Source organism: Myotis daubentonii, chromosome 13 (assembly GCF_963259705.1).
Source record: "Myotis daubentonii chromosome 13, mMyoDau2.1, whole genome shotgun sequence".
NCBI classification, from domain to species: Eukaryota; Metazoa; Chordata; class Mammalia; order Chiroptera; family Vespertilionidae; genus Myotis; species Myotis daubentonii.
Window position 1 is genome coordinate 56,756,821 of NC_081852.1, and position 24,254 is coordinate 56,781,074.

The 24,254-nt window shown below is 53.8% G+C and overlaps 1 protein-coding gene across 6 annotated transcripts in view; it reads right to left on the reverse strand.

Annotated features, from left to right (window-relative positions):
* Window positions 1-24,254, reverse strand: part of HSPA12A (heat shock protein family A (Hsp70) member 12A) — a 110,774-nt gene that overhangs the window by 21,249 nt on the left and 65,271 nt on the right. For all 6 annotated transcript variants that reach the window (XM_059661531.1, XM_059661535.1, XM_059661530.1 and 3 more), the window contains 4 exons: window positions 6,363-6,448; window positions 5,516-5,643; window positions 2,618-2,804; window positions 464-568 (listed from right to left, as the gene is read on the reverse strand). In XM_059661531.1, coding sequence (XP_059517514.1) covers window positions 464-568; window positions 2,618-2,804; window positions 5,516-5,643; window positions 6,363-6,448 — 506 coding nt within the window. The remainder of the gene's footprint in view (window positions 1-463; window positions 569-2,617; window positions 2,805-5,515; window positions 5,644-6,362; window positions 6,449-24,254) is intronic.

Genomic DNA, 24,254 nt, shown 5'->3' on the forward strand with positions numbered 1-24,254 from the left:
GAAGGATCCTGACATTAACAGGATGTCTCCCTTGTCTTGCACTTGTGCTCGCTTCCTTCATGACCGAGACCACCACGCACGTCCACCCGCCCCTCAAATGCCAGGCTGCCCCTTGTGAAGGCCTCGCTCCTGTAAATCTCCCTGAGCAGCTTTCTTCATGGAATTTCTTTCTTTTTTAAAAATATATTTTTATTGATTTCAGAGACAAGAAGGGAGAGGGAGAGACAGAAACATCAATGATGTCTCCTACGGGGGATCGAGCTCGAAAACCAGGCATGTGCCAGACCGGGAATCGAACCTCAACCTCCTGGTTCAAGGGACCACACCGTTTTCCCAGCGGCTGTGCCATTTTCCAGTCCCCCCTGCAGTTAGGAGGGCGCATCCTGCTCTCTCCCTCCAGGCACAACCTTGGTGGCGGGTGCCCCACCCCCACCCCCACCACAGCCACCTCCACGTGTCCTACCTTCAGCGCCTGCTCCTTAAAGTACTGCAGGGCGTAAGCAAAGATTTCTAGGGCTTTGATCTTCTTGCCGTTGGCTGCTGTCAGGTCTGTATCCAAGGTGAGGTCCTGGCAAGGAGAGGAAAGAGACAGTAAGAAGACAAGGAGAGAAGGCCTTCCAGCTTCTGGACAGCTGCCTGCAGCTGCGGGGGGCGGGGGGAACGCAGCTGGGGGCCATATTTGTGTTTCCCAATGTGTGAGAGGCAGCCCAGGATGCGAGTTCCCCAAAACAGGCCTGGAGCAATGTCCTTGCTCTGTGCAGGAGGTCCCGGCTGCTCCCCTCAGCGCCACCTCCGCTTCTCCCTCCTCCCTCCCTCCCTCCCTCCCTCCTCCCTCCCTCCCGGATCTGCTGGGAGTGAGGTTTCAGGGCAGCCACAGCCCAGGAAGAGAGAAAGGCAGCAGGCACCGCTGGTGCAATTTACATGTTACTTGCACTCGGGACACACATGGTCACCCTCAGAGCCTGCACGGAGGCCTACATAATCATGCCAACTCACTGACATGCCCGATGCTGAACAGACATGAAGCGTTCCTTCCCCAGTGAGCTGCCAACCAAGTCCCCAAAATAGAAGAGCTCCTATTTTAAGGCTCTGCAGCCTGATCCACTGGGGGCCCAGCATCGCGCCTCGCTGCCCCCCAGGAACGGAGCAGGTGGGAGTGCAGTCCTCGGGTGGAGGATGCTCTGCGGATGCTGTATGGACTGGGGTCATTCAGCAATGAGGAGAAACGCCCCCCAGACTGGGGGTGGGCAGAGAGAGCCCTGAGCAGCCGGAACCACCAGGCTCATTACTGCTGGGGAGTCAGCGGGGCCTCCGGATCGATCCCGCTGGGCAATTAGGCGTTGCCTCTGGAGTGTGAGGGGGCATCGAGCCGCTAAACCAGCCTCGTGAAGCCTGTCAGTCATCTGGACCCATCTGCACAAGCCCCTCCTCCCCGCCTGCCACTTCCCTCCCCGGATGCTCAGAAAGACACCCCAGCTTTTGGGCGGCGGCTCCCCGTCTCAGAAACGTGACCGAGCACCTGGAAGCCACAGGCTCAGAATTTTAAAAATTCCTGTGTGTCCACCTGCGCAAGCTGAAGCGCAAGCACTGAATCCCCTCAGCTGAAAAGGGAGGCTGCGTTTCTAGCAGGAGCCTGTCTGCTTCGTAGAGAGACCATCACCCCATGGGCACTGAGCCGTGGGAAGTAGGGTGCTGGGGGCTGGGTTTCCCGTTAGTACCTGTTCTGTCATCTGCAAACACGTAACAGCGACAAATAAAAGCAATCAGAGGAGCTAGCAACTGACAGGGACTTAGAAGTACCACACGGCTCTAGAGCTCTGTGTGTTCTGATTCCTCTTCTCCTTACAAAACCCCCATTGGCGAAGGCACTGTCAGTGTGTCCATTGCACGGATAAGGTAAAGCAAGGCACCGAGAGGCCAGGGACTGGGATTAAGCATCTGGAAGGGGCCGAGGCAGGACTTAAACCCAGGTTGTCTGGCCTAGAGTCCTGGCCTTACACACCATCGCCATCCTGAATCTCTACGGAATAACGTGTTTACACGGAAACAGTCCTCTCCGCTGGCCCAGCCTTTTCCATGCAGCTTGAGGGGGAGGCCGTCAGTGGCCTGGACAGTGTGTCGGGAGCAGCCCTGCCCCGGGAGCCGGGCCGCCAGCTGCTGGGCACTTGATTTCCTGAGCTTGCCCCTCCCCCACGCAGGGGGTTAATGGGCCACTCGTTACTTCTGGACTGGCTACACTGCCCTCATCCCCCCAAAGGCCCCGTCCCCATGTCCCTCCTTTCAGGATCCCCTAACCTCCCAGTAATCCAGCAACTGAAGGGGGCCTCCTATCATTGGGTCCCCCGCCTCCTAGGCCTACGCTCCTCCCAGCATCCACTCTGGTCAGTTTCCCAGGCAAACAAGCCGTTAAATAGTCTCAACATCTCCCCACCCACCAGAAAGTGTCCATCAGAAAGTGCTGTGTGTTCCACGAAAGCATTGGGTGCTCAGGTCATTTCTAAAATCAAGGTCAATGGACGTGAATGTCTACCTGGGAGGAACCCCAGGGTCCCTGGGCTGGAAGGTCCCCACACCCGCAAGACCGGAGGGACCTGGGGCCAGGGCGAGGCCCGCTTACCCCAGTCGTGTGCAGCTTCATCTTGAACTTCTCCAGGTACAGCCACTGCTTGGCCTCGTTGGGGTCCAGGTCGTGGTAGAAGTCCCTGGCAGCGTACCCGAAGCTGTGGAACTTCCTTTCGGGGGTCAGCAAGATGGTGGTGGGGGTCTTCTGGTTGGACACCCCAGGGTCACCTCCTTCCCACCGCCTGCCGCCAAGGAAAGGCAGAGGTTGTGGCACCTTCTTCCGAAGTCCCAGGGAAGGGCCCCAGGGTCAGAGAAGGCAGGGGGCCAGCTGGAGGGGGCGGAGGGGGCAGGCTGTGGGCTCAGGAGAAAGTCGGAGAGGCGACAGGCAGCTGGACCTCGGAGGAGGAAAGGACGCGCGGGCTGCTCAGAGGTGGCCGGCGTGGGCAGGCGTGTGTGGGCTGGGGAACAGGAGGGTGAGTGAGAAGAGTGACTGTACCCACGGGAAGCGTCAGAAACGACTTTGGGAAGGAGGTGGGACCCAGGCCGAAGAGAACTGAGGAGGGATTCCATAGTGAGTGACGGGAGCCACGGAAGGTGTTAGACACCCCAGCTTTTGGGGGCAAGCCAGGGTCAGCGCTGCTGCAGACCCGACCCAGCCAGACGACAGGAGGGAGGCTGGAAGCCCGGAGGCTGAGGAGGTAGCTCAGGCCTCACCTGGGAGCAGAGGTGGAAAGCCACGGAAGAGAGAGCGGGGCGGAAGGGGGAATGGATGGTCTAGAGCAGCGGTTCTCAACCTGTGGGTCGCGACCCCTTTGGCGGTTGAACGACCCTTTCACAGGGGTCGCCTAAGACCATCCTGCATATCAGATATTTACATGACGATTCATAACAGTAGCAACATTACAGTTATGAAGTAGCAACGAAAATAATTTTATGGTTGGGTCACAACATGAGGAACTGTATTAAAGGGCCAGAAGGTTGAGAACCGCTGGTCTAGAGGGAGCACCGAGCTGAATGGACACAGTGGTGAGCAGGAGCCGAGGCGTCCCCAGGGCGAGGTTATAAGCGTGGGCGCTGGAGGAGAAGCTGCCCTCCTCCAGGAGCCTGGACAGGGAGTCTGCAGGGAGCAGGGAGTCCGGGTGAACGTGGAGACAGCATACAGGAGGGGAAGCACCTCGCACCCTGGCCACCTGGGGAGGTGGCCGCGCTCCTGGCCGAGCTCACACCTGCTCCCTGACTGCATCGCTAAGCTCCAGTGGGCCATCACGTCTAGATGGAGAGCCAGCCTCCACCTGCATTTGCCGCCCAGAGGGGTCTGGGCTCGTGCCTGGTGATTTTCCAGTCAAGCTCCAGCGGGGAGCAGGCCCTACCCAGGGAGCTAAGTCCTCATGGAGACCCCCGAGACACAGGGCTGATCACCATCCTGGGCTGACACTGGGCACTGGGCACTGGCCAGGGGAGCACCCACACACCACCTTTCACAAAGGGCTTTCCATCACTGTCAACAGGACACTCGTGTCAGAAACGACCGCCCGAGTGTTCTCCATTTGTATTCCTTCATTCCCACTGAAATACAGTAAGTTAACCTTCTCATTCACAGCTCCGTCCGTCTGTCCCGCGGTTATGTCCTATGTTCTGACTGAAGTAAAATTCAGGAGGCACCTCCTTCCAAATCCTACAACTAAGATGACATCTCTGAGGCCCTGGATGCGGCCCGTGTTTTAGGAGGTTCTTCCCCAGCAAGTTCAGTTATATCTGCTCTTTCCCCCGCTTTCATTGCATGACCACCTCCTGGAAACAGCATTTCTTAAGACAACTGTGGAGCATTGATTCCAGCTTTTAACACGTGCTCTTTCCACTCGGGGCTTCCGTCTCGGAGACGGCAGAGCAGGCAGACCCTACGCCTGTCTGGCCAATCGGAGGCAGGATCCTGGCTCAACAGGCTGTGAAGCCTCGGGATCTCCTAGAGATGAAGTGACACCACGGGTCTCCGGGACCTCCTAGTGCGGGTCCCTTAGCTGAGTCACAGCTGCTTTTCCAGAGGAAAGGCGGGGCCTAACCCAAACTGGGTGGGGATTACTTTTATTACAACTTGTCTTGTCAACCGCACTTTTTAAAAAAATGCCTAAAATCTTACCCGGGAGCGATAACTAAATTCCACAACTACCAGCGAAGGGAACGGCCAATCACAATGTATCTTCAGAGCCATATTGGATTTGGAAAATTGGGGTGATCGATCCCTGGGTCCCAAAGCTTTGGGGGCTGAAGACTGCGGGAAGGCCAGGCCCAGACCGGGGGAGCAGGCCTTGGTGCTGGACAGACCAGAATCTTCATAGACAGCCGGTCACGTGTGGACACGGTGGGCACCAGAGTGTGCGGGCCGCTGTGAGCATGGGGTGGACACAGGGAGTGGCCTGAGAGTGCGCCCCAGGAGGCCCAGGGCAACTTCGGGTGACCCCTCACTTGGCTGCCATCCCGGCTCAGCTTCCTCTCAGGCGTGGTGCTTTCTGCGCTGGTCACGTCACCCGTGACACTTCCGCACCTGGAAGAGCTGGCACCTCCCCGCTTACACTGACAGGAAGTCTCACTTCGTCTGCATGCACACCCTGCGAGGCAGGTATGGTCAGTCTCCCCATTTCACAGGTGAGGGAACTGAGGGTGAGAAGGTTTAGCAATTGCCTAAGCTCCCACAGTAAGTGCTCACCACAGACACCTGTAAGTGGGCACCCCTCCCCCAAGGCTGCACGCCGGAGTCACCGGGACAGGTTTCAAACGCACCAGCCATGCCCTTCCCAGACCAACTGGTCAGAACAAACCAACACTGTCACAGACCATGACCCTGCAGCCCAGAGACCAGAGTGGCTGCCCCGAGTGGCACAGTGAGTTTGGGCCGAGCGGGGCCAGAGTCCAGGACCCAGCGCCTGCGCCTGCGCCTGCCCACCCAAGCACTCGCCTCATCACGTGAATGCACTCCGGCTCCTTGGTGAAGCTGTAGGCGTAGCCGCTAGACGTGGTCCCAAAGTCGATGGCCACCACCACGAGAAACGTCTGCTGCTCCGAGACGCTCGAGTCGGCATCGTTCTGCAGAGGCACCGAGTCAGGTATTGGGGAGGGGTCGCCACGCCTGGCTTTCAGGAAGATGCCCCGGGTGGTCCCACCCTGTCCCGCTGTACACCCACTGCCCAGGGCAGTCGCTGTCTGGCTCAAGCCCTGGGGAGAGGGTAGGCCAGCCTCAGCCCAGCGAGGCGCCCCTAAGTGAAGGGCCAAGCCCACAGCTTGCCACCACTCCCCTTTATCAACTGTGCATGCGCGTGGCTATTCCGGACACCAGCACCAGGGCCGGAGCCCAGTGGCTCTGAGTGACAGCCTTCCTCCCACTGTTCTCCCCAATCCCCGTGCAGACCCGCAGCCACTGCCCCGAGGGCTGACCAGCTGCGTCCCTGCACCTCCCAGGTGACCACTCCACCTGCTCCGTGAGTCAGGCCTGGGAGCAGGGCTCCACATGCCAGGGGCCCGGCCGGGTCCTGCCATAACCACGCGTGACCCTGATGAGTCCTATCCCCTCAGGGCTGCCCCCACCTGCCTGCCCATGCTGCCACCCAGGCCACTGGCTCCAACGGCACCAGCCACACAGGCCCAGGGTGGGACAAAGACTCGGGAGGGCTCACATGGCTGGTACCAGGACCACTTAATCTCCACCCAGGAACATGACGGGCTGCTCAGCTGCCTCCTCATGCGAACAGACCCACAAAGCCAAGATAATGAGCACACACTCCCACACACATGTACACATGTCTTACCACGATATGGGAGGGGGACAGAGGCGTGATCCCTGTGTCCCCGAGACTCCGGGCAGGAGATGAGTATGCAGACGTGGGGGCCGTTTCTGGAAAGAGAAAGACAAAGCATGCTCCTTAGCGGTGGTAGGGGCTGGCCCGGCGAGCAGGAGCGAGGCTGCGTGGTGGCCAGGCTGACCCCAGCCACAAAGTTCAGGTGTCAGCACCCCCTTACATTTAGTATTTAAAACTTGACCAAATGAGCCCTAGTCAGTTTGGCTCAGTGAATAGAACATCAGACCGCGGACTGAAAGGTCCCGGGTTCAATTCCTGTCAAGGGCACATACCTTGGTTACAGATTCCCCGACCCTGGTTGGGGTGCGTGCGGGAGGCAACCAATTGATATGTCTCTCTCACATTAATGTTTCTCTCTGTCGCTCCCTCTCCCTTCCACTCTCTCTAAAAATCAATGGAAAAAATATCCTCGGGTGAAGATTAACAAAAAATAAATAAAAATAAAATAATAAAACTTGACCAAATAAGACATTCCTTTTCTCCCAGGGACCCGCAGTCCTCTCAGTAGGTGCCATCCAACTGCCACTTAGCAGGGCGTCTGCCAGTCCCCAGATCGCCCCAGTCCTGGCTCCTGCCCCGGCAGAGCCAGCTCCTAACCAGCCTCCAAGTGGATGGGAAGAACCTGCACCTGAAATGACGTGCGAACTTTCATGTGCACTTTCCAGGAAGAGTATCCGCAGCCCTCCGGTTCCCAGGGGGCTGGGGGACCCTACCCCGAAAGGAACAACCCCTCATGTAGGCATACAGGCCACGAGCGCACCTTCCCGAAAGAACTTCCTTCCTGGTGGAGGCATCATCTCCTGCCTCCCTCTGGCTTGAGACCCCACCAGCCTATGGGGACCTCATCTCTCTTCCGTGACACTGAAGGGTTTTGACTTTCAGTAAGAAAATCCACAGCGGAGAGACAGGTAGGCTGGCATTCCTGGGCCCCGAAGACAGGCCCCTCCACAGATTCGAGGCCAAACCGGAGAAGGGCCACCAGCGAGGCCGCATGAACATCGTTCTGCCAACTGCCCGGCTGCTCGCGCCATTATTCAGGCGCAGATATCTGTCCTGAAACCTGGGCACAGCCAGGGGCTCTCGCCCAGGAGTGAGCACCCAAGGAGAAGTCACACTGTGCCCGGTCAGTGCCGGAGGCTCCGCACGGCTGTCCCTTCCCGCTGCCCAGGACTGGCAGGGCCGCAGATCAAGAACTGTGGGCTCTCACTGCAGAGACGATGCCAGACTCTGGGCACCTACAAATGCCAGGCGCCATCAGGGGTGCTCTACAAATATGGCTCCACTCGGTACGTAGCCTAGTACCTGGGAGGAAAAAATGGTAATTTGCTAAAATAAAACTTGTGGTCAAGGAAACCCAGAGGGTGTGGGGTGTCTGAGAAGGGCCTGTCTGCTTCATGAGGAGACCAGGTGCGGCTCCCTCGGCCTCCGCTGTCAACCACTGGATCCGCACTTGCCGATTCTTTTTTCCTGCTTGGTGAGAACTCAAACAGCATCCTGGCCATGGGTGCGGAACGGGCTGAGGGAATGGCACGAATCATGAAAGAGTGAACATGAGGCTTCCACTCTGCACAGACACCTCCCCTCTCCTGATGAGGCTCAATTCCAACCGTGGGGAGAAAGGGTGCAGAGGCAAAAAGATCAACTGGCTGGGCAAAGGACTGAGACACTTCTCCAAAGAATATATACAAATGGCAAAAAAGATGTTTAGCATTAGTAATCGTTAGAGAAATGCAAATCAAAACCACCATGAGATACTGTTTCACACCCACTAGGATGGCTATCATAAAAAAGGAACAGAAATGACAAGTGTTGGCAAGGGTGTGGACAAATCGGAACCCTTATACATATCTGGTGGGACTGCGAGATGGCACGGCCGCTGGGGAAGAGTTTGGTGGTTCCTCAAAAAGTCAAATATAGAATTACCGTATGACCCAGCAATTCCACTCCTAGGTATCTACCCCAAACACCTGAAAACAAGGATTCAAACGGATACTTGTATGTGAATGTCATTGCAGTCACAATGAGCACAATGTAGAAAGAACCTAGTATCCACCAATGGATGAATAGATCATCAAAACATGGTATATCCATATAATGGAGTATTATTCAGCTGTAAAAAGGGGTAAAATTCTCATACATGTCATAACATTGATGAATCTAGAACACATTATGCTAAGTGAAATAAGCTAGGTACAAAAGGTGAAATACAGCGTGATTCCACTTATATGAAATATCTAGAAAAGGCCAATTCAGAGAGACAGGAGGTAGATTCGAGGTTACCCGGAGCTGGAAGGAGGCAGGAACAGAGTATACCGATTCTATATTGTTATGGAAAAAGTTTTGGAAACAGATAGGGATGATGGTTACACAATACTGACTGTAATTATTTCCAAAGATTTGTACACTTAAAAATGGTTAAAATGGCAAATCTTACATTTTATATTGATTATATATATATTTTTTTACTTTACCACAACAAATATTTTTTATTTAAAAAAATCAACTTGCCCATCTGAGAGGGGAAGCAATTTCTGATTCCTATTAGCACCCAGAGCTCAGTGCTCTTGGAAGGAGGATGGAGACAGAAGCCAGGCTCCTGGACCAGCCTGCTGGCCTCTGCCTTCTTTGCTGCTCTCCTAGCACAGGGGCATCCGCTGCTATAAAAGCTGGGGGATTTGGCCTCTCCACCAGGGGTCCAGCCAGATGGCCCTGTCCACCTGTTGGGGAGACGTCTGCCCTGTCATGGCCCTCGGGGCAGCCAGCAGAGAGATGCCATCCTGCACTAAAGCCACCCTCTCCCCACCTGCTACCTGGAAGGCCTACGGCCATGTGTCCACGTTTGCACAGAAGGTCTTGGAAGGAACCAAATGTCTAATTACCCAGAAAATCTGGTGTTGGCAATTAGCAAACAAGCTATTAGCTGCAGACATACCATCCACCCCGCCGTCGGCTTGGTTCTAATTATCCCATCACTCAGCCCTCCTCAGAGCATGGCCCACTGACTAGCAAAATTGCATGTGTTGGGCCACACAGGCCTCGGGCCCCGGGGGACTCCAGGATATTCAGGGCAAGAACCAAGGCCCTGCGGAGTTCTCCCTGTGAACCCCTCCCCCTCTGTCTCTGTTCAGTAGGAAATTAATCATTTGACTTGCTGATCACTCAACCAGGCCTAGTAGAGGCAATTAAACTTCACGGACTTCTTCCATCCAAAATTAAAATGCAGCTACGCTGTGTAATGATTTAAAGTGATCTGCAAAAAAAAGGCACGCAGCAACATTTTTATAGATATGTGACTATCATGCACACCCACATCTACAGCTCTCCACATCCCAAATCAAAGGTAAGCTACCACTTAATGTGCATGAGTCCAGAGCAGGAATATACAAAGCCTACAGTGACAACTTTGTTCTCAAGCTAATGTTTCTTTATTTATCTATTTAGGGTGTCAAAGTGGTGCTTAAAAATTCTTGGGGAGCCCTAGGCAGTTTGGCTCAGTGGATAGAGTGTCAGCCCTTGAACTGAAGGGTCCCGGGTTCAATGCCGGTCAAGGGCTCGTACCTCAGTTGCAGGCTTGATCCATGGCCTTGGTCGGGGCTCGTGTGGGAGGCAACCAATTGATGTGTCTCTCGCATCGATAATTTCTCTCTCTCTCTCTCTCTCTGTCTCTCCCGCTCCCTTCCATTCTCAAAATCAATGGAAAAATGTCCTCGGGTGAGGATTAACAAAAAAAAAATTCTTTTTAATTATTGGGGAAAAGAACATGGAAAAGCCTCTTTAGCCCTGAGGGGTATGGAAAGTCTCTGGAGTGCTAACAGCCCCAACAAAGCTTGAGAGCTTCCATTCCATAAATCAGTGGTTAGGAATAAACACAAGGGGGTCAGTGGAATATTATCTACTGATCTAAGAGTACTTGACAGATCTATGCTAACAGACAACGAGAGAGAGTTGATGCATGAGGTGTCTATATATACAAAGTACATGTCGTATGACCTGGCTCGCAATACACAGGGGCCATGATCCCCTGTAAGACATTCTGTCATTAGCTGCAGCCCCGTTTATGCTTCTGTGCAAAGCCAGTACAAGAACATCTGCCCGTGACTGCTCCCACCTATGGGATATTCCAGGTCAGTACACACAGGGCGACATGGGCACATCGGGAAGAGGAGAGGAAGGCAAAGCTAAAAGCCCAGCAAGAACGGAGATTTGTAGAGTGCAGGCTTGGAGGAGAGAAAGGAAGCTGATGAAAAGAAATTGAGACCCATCGGTGAAGGTAGGGAGAGGAGGAGAGATGAAAGGAAAATGCTTTACCAGGGAGTGTAGTCAAGGGCAAAGCCAAAAACTCTGGGAGTTTGAAGACAAACCTACCACACTGTTCCAAGTAGATTAAACAGACACTCAAAGCATCTCACCCTTCAAGCACTAAGTTACCCTGACATGCAGTAACACAGAGGGATTTGATGGTTTCACATCAAAAAATTGGAACAACACCATTTCAGGAATGCAAACTCTGAGTCACACAACCACGGTTTCATGGAGAAGAAAGGGCCACTGCAGCTTTCTGGTCAACCAACAGAGAATTATTGTCGGATCTCCTTTGCTACCAATTTTAGCTAACTTAATAGCACTTCTGTCTTGTATATTTACTGTGCAATCCTTTTTAATTTAGTGAATATAAAAATGAGTTGATTTGGCGGTTTCTAGGTTCACTCTTAACCTGGGACCCAACAACCAACACATCACTTTTAAAATAATATTTGCAGCAAAAGGGGATATATAGATAAAATTAAAATATTTTTGCAGCAAAGTAGAGGATCTAAATAAGTAAAAGTATGACTCGGGACTTTTATAGAGCCCCAAACCAGGTAGTTAGGAGGAACTAGTTTAACTGGTTAGGTTAATGCTCATTGCGCTTGCCTTCATGGTATAAAAATTAAACAACAGGTTTCAGTGGGGCTCCTGGTATAAAATGCGAGGCTTAAAACTCAGACACATTGTATTTGCTCCGGGCTCGAATGGCTTTAATCAAAGCAGAGGTTCCGAAAATAAAAATGGGTTGGATAAAGACATGTCAAAGACAGCCATAACTCAGAAACTTGCTTGCTGCTCTTCTCTGCTGGAGACATTAGTCAGCAAATGGCCGTTAGCAGAACTGTGGACTTTGCGAGATACAGTAAATCGATCCTGCTCCATAAACACAACATTTTAAAGGATGAAGGCTGAACCACGGGCCTGCCTTTATTCTACAAGGCTCCAGGCACAAGCGAAATGACAGGTGGTCTCAACAATGGTGACTCCCTGGCTCCCTGTAGGGGGCGTGCAGGAGGCAGGTGGTGGATGTTTGCTGTTTCACTCTCACATGGAGGTTTCTCTCTCTACCTCTCCCTTTCTCTCTCTCTCTCTCTCTAAAAAAAGGGGGGGGGGAGGAAGGATTTTTAAGGTCATTATGCTTTAAACATGCAATAGATGTTTTCATTCTTTCCTCCTCCTGGCTCTGAGATGACAGGTAGTTGCTGACAACTGCCTAAAGTCAGGCTACTTGAAAAAAGCTCTCCACTTCTCTCTCCTTGCATGCCCTCCCGCAGTGTCATTTCTGAAAACTGATCAGTGCAAGGTCATGTGTAGGTTACTGGCAGATATCTTTTAAAAAGGAAAATAAAAGAAATTTATTACCCTTTAACAGGCTTCATGGCTAGCTGAACTAATGCATTATTACCGTAAGCTGAACAGCCATTTCAGTAAATAATTTATGGATTTTTTTAAAATCATCTCAGCTGATGTCCAGAGTAAATGGAAATTTTATTGCATGAACTGGGAGACCCTCCTGGCTGCAAAGAATACCGAGTGTGAAATAGTCGCTCTCCAAACGCTAAACAATAATTATGGAAATAAGCATTTGCAGTAGCAGAAACCACAGCACCTGGCACAGGCTCAGAGTGAGAGGCTGTGCTTGGCCCATCCTAACCCTGGGCAGCATCTTCCAGCTACACCCCCACCCCCACCTCCACCCCCACCCCAGATGGTTTAGGAGATGAGCTGCCCCAGAGAGAGAGAACGGGGGCAGCTGGCATTCCCCAGAGACAGTGAGACCCCGAGCCCCTATAATCCCAGATGGTGAGTGGGGCGGTTCGCCGTCTCTGTCAACCACAGGTTCACATGCACATGTGTGTCCAGGCCAAGGCTGGGGGAGGTGCGGAAAGGTTTCTACAGGTCTTCCTGCTGACTTTCATGAATTATATTCAGCAAATTGGGAGCCCCACTTCTGCCTCATCCTCCAGGGCACCCACGTCTGTTGGAGGGAGGAACAGAGTGAGGAATTTGGATATTTGCACCTATAATCCCAGGTCAACTGGCAGAACCCAGACTGGAGGCAATGCTAAAGACAGCAGCCAGGTTTCTCAAAAAAAAAACACCAAATTACAAGGAAAATAGATAGGAACAGAGGAGGGGAAACTATGGATTAGAGGTTCTCAAACGTTAATGTGCATCAGAATCACCCAGAGCCTAAGGCAGCTGGCCCCACCCCCGGAGTTTCTACTCCAATTGGTCCAGGACAGCAGAAAATTTGCATTGCTAGTGAGCTCCCGCCCACCCCGACCTGCTGGGGACAGACTGCCCTAGCTTAAAACAGAGCAACTGCAGTCATTGCAATGTATGGGCCTCTCATGGATCATGATTCAAACGAACAGAAAAATTTACATCACTTATGGGACAATTGGAAATGGTCTGAATTATAAACACTGACCAGATATTGATAATATTAATAAGTTACTGTTAATGGTGTCGTTACGTAATGTTTAAGGGTCATTATACTTCAGAGATACATTCTGAAATGTTTACAGATGAAACAATATGATGCCTGATATTCATGGATGCTCAATACATTACTTACCTTACTTCTGTATGTTTTGAATTTTCCATAATAAGAGAGTGGCTGTTTCAATGTGCCAGTTCCATGTCTGTGATCCTGGCTTCAGGAGGGCAGGACAATATTTTTCTTATACAGAGTACAGGTAGGCCCCCCAGACATCTTATCAAACGAATGATCAAACTCATGAGACTATGCATGCATTAGACCTACACAGTTTGAACTCTGAAACCTTGGGAATGTTTCGGACCTGGGTCTTGGAGTGGATGAAGGGTGCACGTCCAGCTGGCTTTTCTGGGGCTGAGGCTGTTGGGATGAATCTAAACAGCCCTGAAGGAGTCTGAACTTTGCTGGCTCTACCGTTACCCTTGCAGACAGCAAAGGAGGCATCCAGCCACCAACTGGCTCCCACTCAGAGGGCTCCAGCCCAGCCTCAGGGCCCTCCTAGACTTTGAAACCCCTCTGTGAACCCAGGGCCACAGAAGAGGCCAGGGAATGCCCCCCCCTCCCCCCCCGCCCACTTCCCCGTGCTCCCCCCATCACTGCCAGGACCCTCCGTGTTCTGAGAAACCAGAGCCTGGCCCTGCAGAGAAGCAGGGTCTCTTTAAGGAGCAGGACACACCCATTTGCTTTGTTCAGACTCAAAGGGCTCCCAAGGCCATATGGGAGGGGCAAGAAGCCTCTGTGAGGAAGGTCTTGGCATCTTCTCCAGGGGATGAAATACCAATTCAGATGGCACCCTGGGACCCTTTGTACTAGAACAAGCTCTAAGTCTGGGGGGTGGGGGGAGGTGGTCCCTGTGGGGCCCCGGGTGTAGGCACAGTGTCCTCCATGCTCAGGCAGGGCAGCCAGCTTGGGCCAGAAGGTCATGGCTATGTCTCCTCAGAACCAGAACAGAAGCAAAACCCAAGTTCTTAGAGGAAGGTAAGAAAGAGAAAATGACTCCTGGTGACAATGCAGAACAGGGCGTGGCGGATGGAGAATGCCACAGGTGCGACCTGCAGGAGCCCTGAGAAGCTCCCGCACCTCTCTCTGCCCTGAGAAGCTCCCGCACCTCTCTCTGCCCTTGTCTTCGCTCTGGGAAGCGGGAACCCCAACCCCCAGGGCCTCTATCACTGTGTCTCAGTGAAACAAGGAGGCAAAATGCAGGAGAAACCCTCTGAATAAGTATCAGCCCCACCCACCACTTGCTGAATTCCTTCACGGGTCAAGTTTATGTACACTTTTGACTTTAGGCTCTTTTGCAAGATTATTCAAACACATATTTTTTGAAATTATCAGAAATGTACAAAACCTAGAAACCTACCAGGAAAGCTCTGGTGGCCAGCACTCACTGAGTGTGACTTTCACACCAACCTAAGAGCCTTAAGGGTGTACTCATGAGACCCTGCTGTCAGGGGGCTGGGAGGCGTCATTATTCCCATTCTGTGGATGAGAAAGTAAAGCCGAGGTTACCAAAGAGGCCCGGCTGTGCTGTGCGCGGAGCTCTCCCTCCCCGAGCCTGCACTCCTGTACCAGACCCAGTGCCGGGTCTCCACAAGTACGTTTCTCTTGGAAGATGAGCCTAATGAGAGATGTTCACACAACTCGCCGTCACAGATGAGCACACAGCCTGGGAAGTCAGGCCACAGCCACAGGGCTCTCCCAAGCTCGGGCTGGCTCTCTTCAAGCTTAGAAGTTTCCTTGGGCTCTGAAACCAAACATTTCAAAAGCCCAAATTCTTCAAATCCAAGATCAGGGTGAGGGAGGAGCTACTGATAACACAGAGGTTCAGAGTCAGGAAAGCCTGGGCTCAAATCCTAGCATGGCCCCTTCCCAGATGCATGTCCCAAGTGAGCTACTCAGTCTCTTGGAACCTCAGTTTTCTCACCTGGAAAATGGGTGGAGGGGGATATACTTCCTAAGATTGTTAGAAAATAACACACAAATCAACGAAATATCTATAAAACCTGGTGCATGATGAGCACTCCACAAATTATTGATGTTATTTATCATCATCACCATCACCATCATCATCATCAAATCGGTCCAACTGCGGCTGAGAAAACAGCCATGTCCTCAATTTAACCCTTTGACCAAGGCGGAGAGAGGGTAAGCACCTCCCTGAAGTCACACTGTAAGTGCCGGTCTCCAATGCCAAGGTCCTTCCTCTCCCGCATTCCAGCCCAGGCCCCAGGCCTCAGCCCTGGCCCGCGTGGGTACCACTGTCAACCTGTAGCCAGGGCAGCGGAGCAGAGTATGGAGGAGTGGGGATTGGGAGCGACTGCTAGTGGGCGGGGGTTTATTCTTAGGGTGATGAAATGTTCTGGAATTTGACAGTGGTGATGGTTGCACAACCCTGTGACCATAAAAAACCACTGAACTGTATACTTTAAAATGGTGAATTTTATATGTGAGTTATATCTCGATTAAAAAAAAATCAAAGGGCTGCAGAAAACCACCTTGTAAGGAAAACCGTTCCCTGCTTCTCCCCACCCTGAGGACACTCCCACCCCTGGACATCGCTCCCTCACCCTCCCCCCGGCCTCCCTGGGGCAGAGGCTAACCTCTCGGCCTGGCAGACTTTGCAGCAGGTTCCCAGGCCCTGTCGAGGGTGAAGCCGGCTGCCAACCCCAGAGCCTCTGACCGCACCAGTGGCCATCGCTGGCACTGGCCGCTCCCCAGACACCCTGCTCTCTGACAACACAAGAACGCAGGCACAGAGCAGGGACGGCGCCCAGCCGCCGGCTGTGTTTTCACTTTTCCCCTGGATGCTCTGAGGCTGCCAGCTGGCCGGAGCCGGGTGCCAAGCCCCGTCCCGAAGGAGAGGACAGAGGACTTGTCGGTGCTTTCCCCGCAGATAAGCAGTGGCCCCATAACCGGAATAAGTGCCAGGAGATGCCCAACGACCTGCTCCCTAACCAGCCGTCGGTGGGAGCCACAGCCTCACTCTGTCAGGAGGGCAGGTCACACCAGCATTAAAACGCTCTTCTGTGTGACTATTGGCATGTGAGCTGCGGCTGAGCCAGGGGCCTGGGGCAGGAACCTGGCTGAGAAATGGCCGCTTCCAGGTCAGAGAAAAGAGGGGGCCAAGGCCACAAGACACTCCAAAGGGGAGGCCACGCGTGGGCCACCCGCTGCAGCCTGGAGGAGGGCTGCCCAGGGTGCTGGTCACCCCTGGGAACCCAGTGCCCTCAGCTCACGTGGCCCTGGCACCGTACGCGGAACATCCCTCACCTGATGGGCAGGGAAAAAGCCCTTTCCGGGATTCTGGAAGACTTCCTCAGTGTAAAATCCCACATTCTTTCCTTTTTTACACAAAACCTCCAACGGTGGACTGACATTCTTACAAAGAAAGCGTTGGTAAGCTGGGTTCAAATATTAACTTTAGACTTTGCTAAGCATGCCTGGCAAAATCTGAAGAGTAACCACCCTGGAAAGGAGCTAAAATAGAGGACCTGCTTCCAGAGCGGTGAAGAGAGAGAAGAACAAAGAAAGAAAACCGATGAGCGGGTCCCCTGAGGACCAAATCTCTCAAAGTCTTTTCCCAAGAAATAGAAATGGACTTTCTGAGAAATGCGATTGACTTTCTCAGGCTACTCCAGAGAGCAGGGGCGGAGACTCCAAGCTGGGGGCCTCACAAGGTCCCCAGGGTGTCTCCTGGCCCATCTAAGGCCAAGCAGCATGATACCAGTAAGGCCAGCAGGGCCTCCCACTTCATACACTGTATGAATCCCAGGGAATAATGGTCCCTAGACAGAGGGACCAATGGGAGGCCACACAGATGGCCCCAGCATATTTGGACTTGTCATGGGTGCCACACACCCTGGTGCTTGCGTGGGTACTGCCCATGTGTGGGCTTCGGTGCACTTGGCTCCAGGACCCCTGCTCCAGCCCCTGCAGGGCCAGGGTAGGTAAGGACCGAGGTCCAGGGCATGAGACACTGCACCCTCACCACCTCGCCAGCCGACCGACTGCCCGAGCTTGGACTTAGGAAAGGTGTCTGGGGCATCCGAGAGCCCAGGTGGTCTGCCAGTGGCTCTTCCTCACCACTGCCCACACCCCCTCCCCAGGGTGCAGGCCCGCCCACTTCCTGAAGCCGGCCACACAGGGCGTTTCTCTGGTGTCACTGTTCTCTGTAAGAACTGCAGCTGGAGCTCAGTTAATCAGTGGCCACCCCTCTGTAGAGCAGAACGCTCCAGACGCAGGGTGAGCAGCTGACTCCCGCAGGCACCCCCCTCCGGAGCCTGGAATGTCAAGAGTGCAGGGTGGCGACCTCCCCTCCCCTCCCGAGGTGACCTCTGGGAGGTGTCCACAGGAATGCCTGGCTGGGAGGAGGGAGCCTGCACGGGCCTGTTCCCCCCACACTGCCCACCCCACCTTCTCTCTCCCCGCCAGACCTAGGAAGGTCCTGAAAGCGCACCCACAACTCTAGGGACACTCTGGGTGGGTAGACGAGAAGGCCTCTGGGAAGCTAACCAGGCGGAGGGGAGCAGGGCAATACTTCGGCGTCACCCAGCCAGCTCTTCAGCTGGAAGGCCCAGGCCATGGGAAACAGCCCCCATGCCCCACCCGCCGTGGGTCTGGCCGTGCCCTCCTTGGCCTTCCCCATCGGGCTGCCATTAGCCTTGTCTAGTGAACACACATGTGCATTTAATTTGTGAGAATCCAACCATGAGTCCTCAGGCCAAAACAGAGCGCGCGGTGCCAGTTTAAGTACTGTAATTAACACTAAAATCCTACTCTGCACCTGCTATTAGACCCATGGTAAGTGCCACAGGGGGGTTAGGGTGGGGGAGGCCCCCCAGGGCAGGGGTGCTTGACTGGCTTCTTGAAAGGCAAGTCAGCCGGCTGAGGAAACAAGATGGGAGGGAACAGCAGGCAGAGGGACAGCATGAGCCAAGGCAGGGCAGTGTGGAGAGCTCCACAGAGGGCCTTACACTCCGCCTCCAGGCAGCCCCCCTGGATCACATCACAACCAGCAATTTCATCAGGTTACTTCCAGCCACAAGCACCTACTGTGGTTCTCTACTGCCCTTCTTATCAGAGTTAACTCTTTAATCAATAAGACACCTCCATTAGCCCCTCACCACGGCACCCCACATCATTACTGCCCCCGAACAACTGGCTGCACCAGCTGGGCTGTTCTCTGCCATCTGGGAGGCCATCTGCCATCCCCTAGGCTTGTCTCGTGCACCCGTCTGCAGGGACAAGAGGCCCCTGTCCTTCCCGTGGGAGGAGCTGACCCTCATGGCTGCCCTCCAACCAGCCCCAGCCCCGCTTGCCAGAGGCCTGCATCTGGGGAGCCCAACCAACCATCCTGCCCCCTGGGTGTTTGGTGTCTGGGAATGGAGGGGTCTTGGGTGTGACTTGCTCATGGCTGGGCAAGTATGGAGGGAAGGTTACAGAAATGACCCAGGACAGGATTTCTGGAGAAACACACTTCAGGCCCAGAAACCATCATGTCCAACACCCAGTCTTTCCCCGTAAACTATAACTTCTCGAGCCACTGTGTCCTCGGCTCTGAAGGAAGCTGATTCCCAGGCCCCTTGGGTATTAACCGTCTCTTTACGCCGGGCAAGACTGGAAGGCTGAGCACCGAGGTTACCAGACCTTCCTGGGTGTGGGGTCCTGGCTGTTTCCTCCTTCCTTCCTTCCGATTGTATTTTCCATGATGAACGTGGAATGCTTTGGTCATGAGAACCAGTTATCTTTGTTTTTACCCAGCCCCTGCCCAGACAGCGTGCGGACAGAGGAGAGGGCTGGGCTGGGCGGGGTGAGCAGTGGGAGCATGGCTCTCGCCCATCACCTCCTGTGGCCTCGCTGGGTGCCCTGCTCCCTGGCCACAGTGCTGGTCCCGCCCGAGGCCCTGGCCTGCTCCTGATTCCTGCACCAGGACCCCCACCTCCATCAGCCCCCCGTGACCACATGGCTCCCACACCGTGGGGGCCACCTCTCTGCCCATTAAGCCTCCCCGGTGACCCCGAGAGCTTTAGTAGAAGCTCAGGGAGTTTCTAGGGCTGCCGGAGGCCTCACAGCGAGTACACCATGGAGCTGAGACTCCAGGACTCGAGCTCGTCCCACAAGTTCACGCTGCCGCCAGACAGTGAGCAGCTCAGGGACCCGCCTGGAAGGGACTCCCAAAATGCCTTGGCCCCGCCTCCTGCAGGCCCAAGAGAGGAGCTATGCTTTTTGGGTGTTGCTTCTGGCTTCAATACTCACCCCCTCCCCCAAATGCTCCCAAATGTCCCCTGTGTGCGGTGGGCCACCTTCAGTGCCGAAGCAGAAACCCTGCCTCCCTGCAGGCGGGGACGGCTCTGCGGGGCCCCCAGGCCGCCCTGGGCTCCCAGGACCTGGCTGCATCGTTGGGCTCCAGCCCTTCCACAGACTGGGATGACCCCTGTAATCACTGACATTGCTTAGAGTCCTGTTCAGTTGCTTCATTTGGGAACATGCCTGGAGCCGGCAGTGTGCTGACCATATGGCCCCCAACGGGCTCTGGCCCTAACGGTTCGGGGGAGGTGGGCAGGGAGGGTCACCTTGAGTTGTGAGCATAGTCAGATGGAAACCAACTTGCCAGTTCTCTCTGCGGGAGAACCCGGCTGTGTGCAGGGGTGGGGAGAGGTGGGGGGTGGGGGGGCTTTGCTGGCATGAGGAGGTGAAGGGCTGCTGTCTGGGGACACGGAAATCCCCGACTCGTCCTCGTGAGTCACAGGATGAGCTGGGCCACCCCTCTGCCACGGTCACTCGTAGTTTTGGCTTCTGTGTTTGTGGTTTGCAGCTTATTTTGGCTAATATTTCATTAGGAAGTGGCCTGCCTCTGCCGCCTCACCACCCACTAAGATTTTTGAGGGGCAATCTTCCCAGGCCCCAGCTGCACATCTGTGTTCTGTCTTACCTCTGCACAGGAATACATGCCGTTTCACAATACAACCTGCTGAGAAAGTCTGTTTTTCATTCAACACACAAGGTTGAGGTTCAAAAAATAACTAGGGCAAAGTGCGTCCTGACATTCCTACGGCGCCTTGATAAATCCCATCCTGCCGCCCTCTTCCTTCCTGAGCGCCTCGGGCCTGGCCCCCGGCACGCGGCACTGTGGATCTCACCAGCGAATGTTCAGGGAGGGGCCACGGAGGACAGCGCGGGGGCAGACTCCAGTGTCCTTAACCAGCCGCGTCCTGTGGGTTCATGCCTGAACCCCCAGAAAAGACCTACCAGAAGCTTTAACATCTCTCAGTCTCTCCCTGTCTCCCTCCCTCTCCTCCACCTGTTACTTCCTCTCCCTCTCGCCACACATGTGCATGCACAAGCATACTTACACACACACACACACACACACACACACACACACACACACACGCCTCTCCCAAGACAGGCCTGGCAGGACCTGGCAAACCCCAGCAGAATCAGGTCTTTGCTGGGTCTTTGGCACGTCTGCTCGCCACTCTCTCCCAAAACCTTGGCACCCAGGGGCAGACAACCCCTGCTCCTCAAGTGCCCTCCAGGGGTGCCCTGAAAGCACCAGGCCCAGGCTGGGTGCTGCACCCCAATGTGCCCATCCTCAGCCTCCCCCATCCAGTATCCCCAGCAGACCGGCAGGGCCTTAGCTTGCTCGGAGAGACCAGGGCCCTGTGCTGCCATGGAGCCACCGTGGGCTCTTAAGGCCACTGCCACTTTCTAGGATTCTGTCTCTTCGTCAGATTGGCTCAGAGAACACCGAAAGCCCCCACCTTCACACTCCAGCTTCCCCCATTTCTCACTCTGATCATCGAAGTCACAAGAAGTCGCACTAAGTGCTCATGGCTGACCAAGTCCCAAATCTGCACAGCAGTCCCCCTCACATCTCCACTCGTCTGTGGTTCCTTGGTGCCTCAGTTCACCAGGCAGTGAAATCCCCCGCAGACTGTGGGCCCGACACAGTGTGGTCACGTTTTGATTTTGCCAGGGACAGATATGAAAACATTTTAATTAAATCTATCGCCCATTATATTCAATTCATTAAAGAAAGGAAAACAGGACTGTATCAGTTATCCACTGCTATTAAGGGGAAAAAATTAACTCCAAGATTTAGTGGCTTCACATATCAACCAGCTGTTTGCACAGCACTCTGCAGTTTGACTTTTCTCACCTGGGGCCAACGCACGCAGCTATAGTCATGTGAAGACTCGACTGGGGCTGGGTGGTCCAACAGGAATAAGAGATGGGGCGGGGGGTGAGGTGCAGAGAGAACTCCAGGTCCCCCCCCCCCCCCCGCCCGCCGACCCCCAGGATCCTCACTCAAAAATCTCCTTTTGGCTTTCTTTAGCTAGAAAAGGTTCAGTTACCTGCAACCACAAGTGCCACTTCACACTCTTTTCAAACAAGCATCTGGCAGGGGCCAGGGCCAAAGAGGAGCCACCGCCAATGTCAACTGAAGGAATATGCGAGCAAGAAGAGGCTGTGCCTGGGCTCTACCGTGAAGGACTCTCTTGTTCACAACCATTGATCTGGCTCCTCACTCCTCTGGTTCAGCATTATTCTTCAAACACTCTTTTAAAATGTGACTCCTGCCAAGAGGGACAAGTCACGAATTTATTAATGGCAAAGAGTTTAGATCAGCCGTGGGCAAACTACGGCCCGCGAGCAGGATCCGGCCCGTTTGAAATGAATAAAACTAAAAAAAAAAAAAAGACCGTACCCTTTTATGTAATGATGTTTACTTTGAATTTATGTTAGTTCACACAAACACTCCATCCATGCTTTTGTTCCGGCCCTTGGGTCCAGTTTAAGAACCCATTGTGGCCCTCGAGTCAAAAAGTTTGCCCACCCCTGGTTTAGATCCATGTGCCACCTCGGACCAATTCAAAGGGACTGAAGTGGGTTAGGGTTAGGGTCAGGGTCAGGGTCAGGGTCAGAGTTTGAGAAGGATTCTGAGGCCATCTCCGGGGTCAGCTGGGAAGCAGGAGAGGGAGTCTCCTGACCTAGCTTCTTATCCTGGCTTTGCCAGTGTTCAGGGGCAATCTCTTTCCTTCCCTGACCTCCGTTTGTCCATCTGTAAAGTGAGAGGGTAGGGCCAGCCCAGACCTTTGACAACACAGGTCCTGTTTGGCTGTAGACGCCACCTACAAGCTCTGCTTTCTTTGCTTTCATCTCTGCCCTGGGAACAGGACTCCTGGCGTTTCTGCTGTAAACAGTTTCCTATCCCAACCGGCAGAAAGGGCCCCTCAAGGACAACGAGAAAAGGACAAGAAAGGAAGTGGCCAGAGGAATTTAGCCTTTAGCCCATGAAAACCTGGGGACAGCGAGAGGCCAGCCTGAAGCCTGTTAGTCAGCAGGCTTGAGCCCCAACGCCTGGGTCCCAAACAGGAGCCAGGAGTCTGAGTACAGAAACCAGTGCTCCCAGTCACAGGGAAACCACCAGCCCACCGGTCTGATCTATAAAAACAGAAGGCAGCAAAGGAGATCACTTCTTTGACCAGTTTATGGGAAACAAAGGACACTAGCAAAACCCACTTCCCTGTGGGATTTGAGGGGCTTAGGGAGCCAATGGAACAGGGGCTCCTCCTACAGAACTTATTACCTTCCTGGAGCCTCGCTTCTGACAGCGAAATTGGGAGGTAGTCAGCAAACTACCCCCAAAACATGCTCAACATCTGGGAAGTAAAACAGCCTCAACAGTTCAGTTAATGTGCTCAGAAAATGAGGTGAAGGCAAGTGACCAGAGGTTCTTCCTGGTGGCTGTCTTTTGGGGCCCCCAAAAGCACAAACACGTTTTAAAAATATGTTTTTACTGATTTTTTTTTTTTTAGAGGGAGAGGAAGGGGGAGGGAGAGAGATGAAACATCAATGACAAAGAGAAACATCAACTGGCCGCCTCCTGCACGCCTCCTACAGGAGATGGAGCTGCAACCAGGGCGTGTGTCCTGACGGGGAATGGAACCAGTGACCTCTTGATGCATAGGACGATGCTCAAGCAACTGAGCCACAGGGCCAGGGCAGCAGCGCAAATATTTTTAAATGGGCACGTATCCTACAGCAAATAGAAACATAGCATTTCTGCTATAACGCGGTCTATTTTCCTAAAACTCTTCATATTCTGCAAAATCACATACTAAAAATACTAGCGTTCACAGGGGAAATAGCATTGGTGCGTATCACTCAACAGCTACGAATCTTGTCACGTGGGCCCAGCAGTGGCTCTAGTAAGATCCCGGCGCAGAGAGCCTGCCGGGCCTGGACCCAAAGCCACAGTGAGGACACCGCTGGCTGCGCTCCTCTTCCGCGATGAAGGCCCCCAGGGGCCCTCACTTCTTACAGACCCTTCTGACCAGAATGGCAAGCCCCGCCCAGGACGTCACCTGCACCCGCTGTTTCCTCACAAGAGCAATGCCTTCGGCTCCCGCCCTCTCGGCTTCCCCAAACAGCTTAAAGGGGAAGGTGCATCTGAGCTTTTCTGCTTTTTCCTCAGTTCCTCGCCTATTATTCTTTAATCATGAGAAAGCGTGTCCTGGCCCATCACAGCATAAACTCCTGGGAGAACTTGCCAGTGAGCCAACATGACTTCCTTGTATCCACAAGAATGCAGCAGACACAATACTATATGGACTCTCCGGAAGGTCTCAAGAGGCCTCTCGGCCTCCCCTCTCCTCCTCTTGCTGCCCTGGGGCCACAGCATCCAGAAGCCCCAGCTAGCCTCCTGGAGGAACAAGGCCCTCCTGGAGGAAGAAACCCAGTCCCCAGCCACACCAAAACCCAGGGCCCCAAGGAAGGCTCTCTGGACTCTGCAGCCCAGCCCAGCCACCAGAGGGCTGTGGTCACAGGAGTGACCTGAGGCAAGACCAGAAGAACTACCCAGCAGAGACCTGCTCACAGAATCATGGGCAAATACAATAGCTACTTTTTAAGCCATTACATTTGGGGATGGTTGGTTACATAGCAAATGTAATGTGACATTTTGCAGACATTTCACTAATTCTTTACAAATGTAATCGTATTCCCCACTTGGGAGCCAATAAACC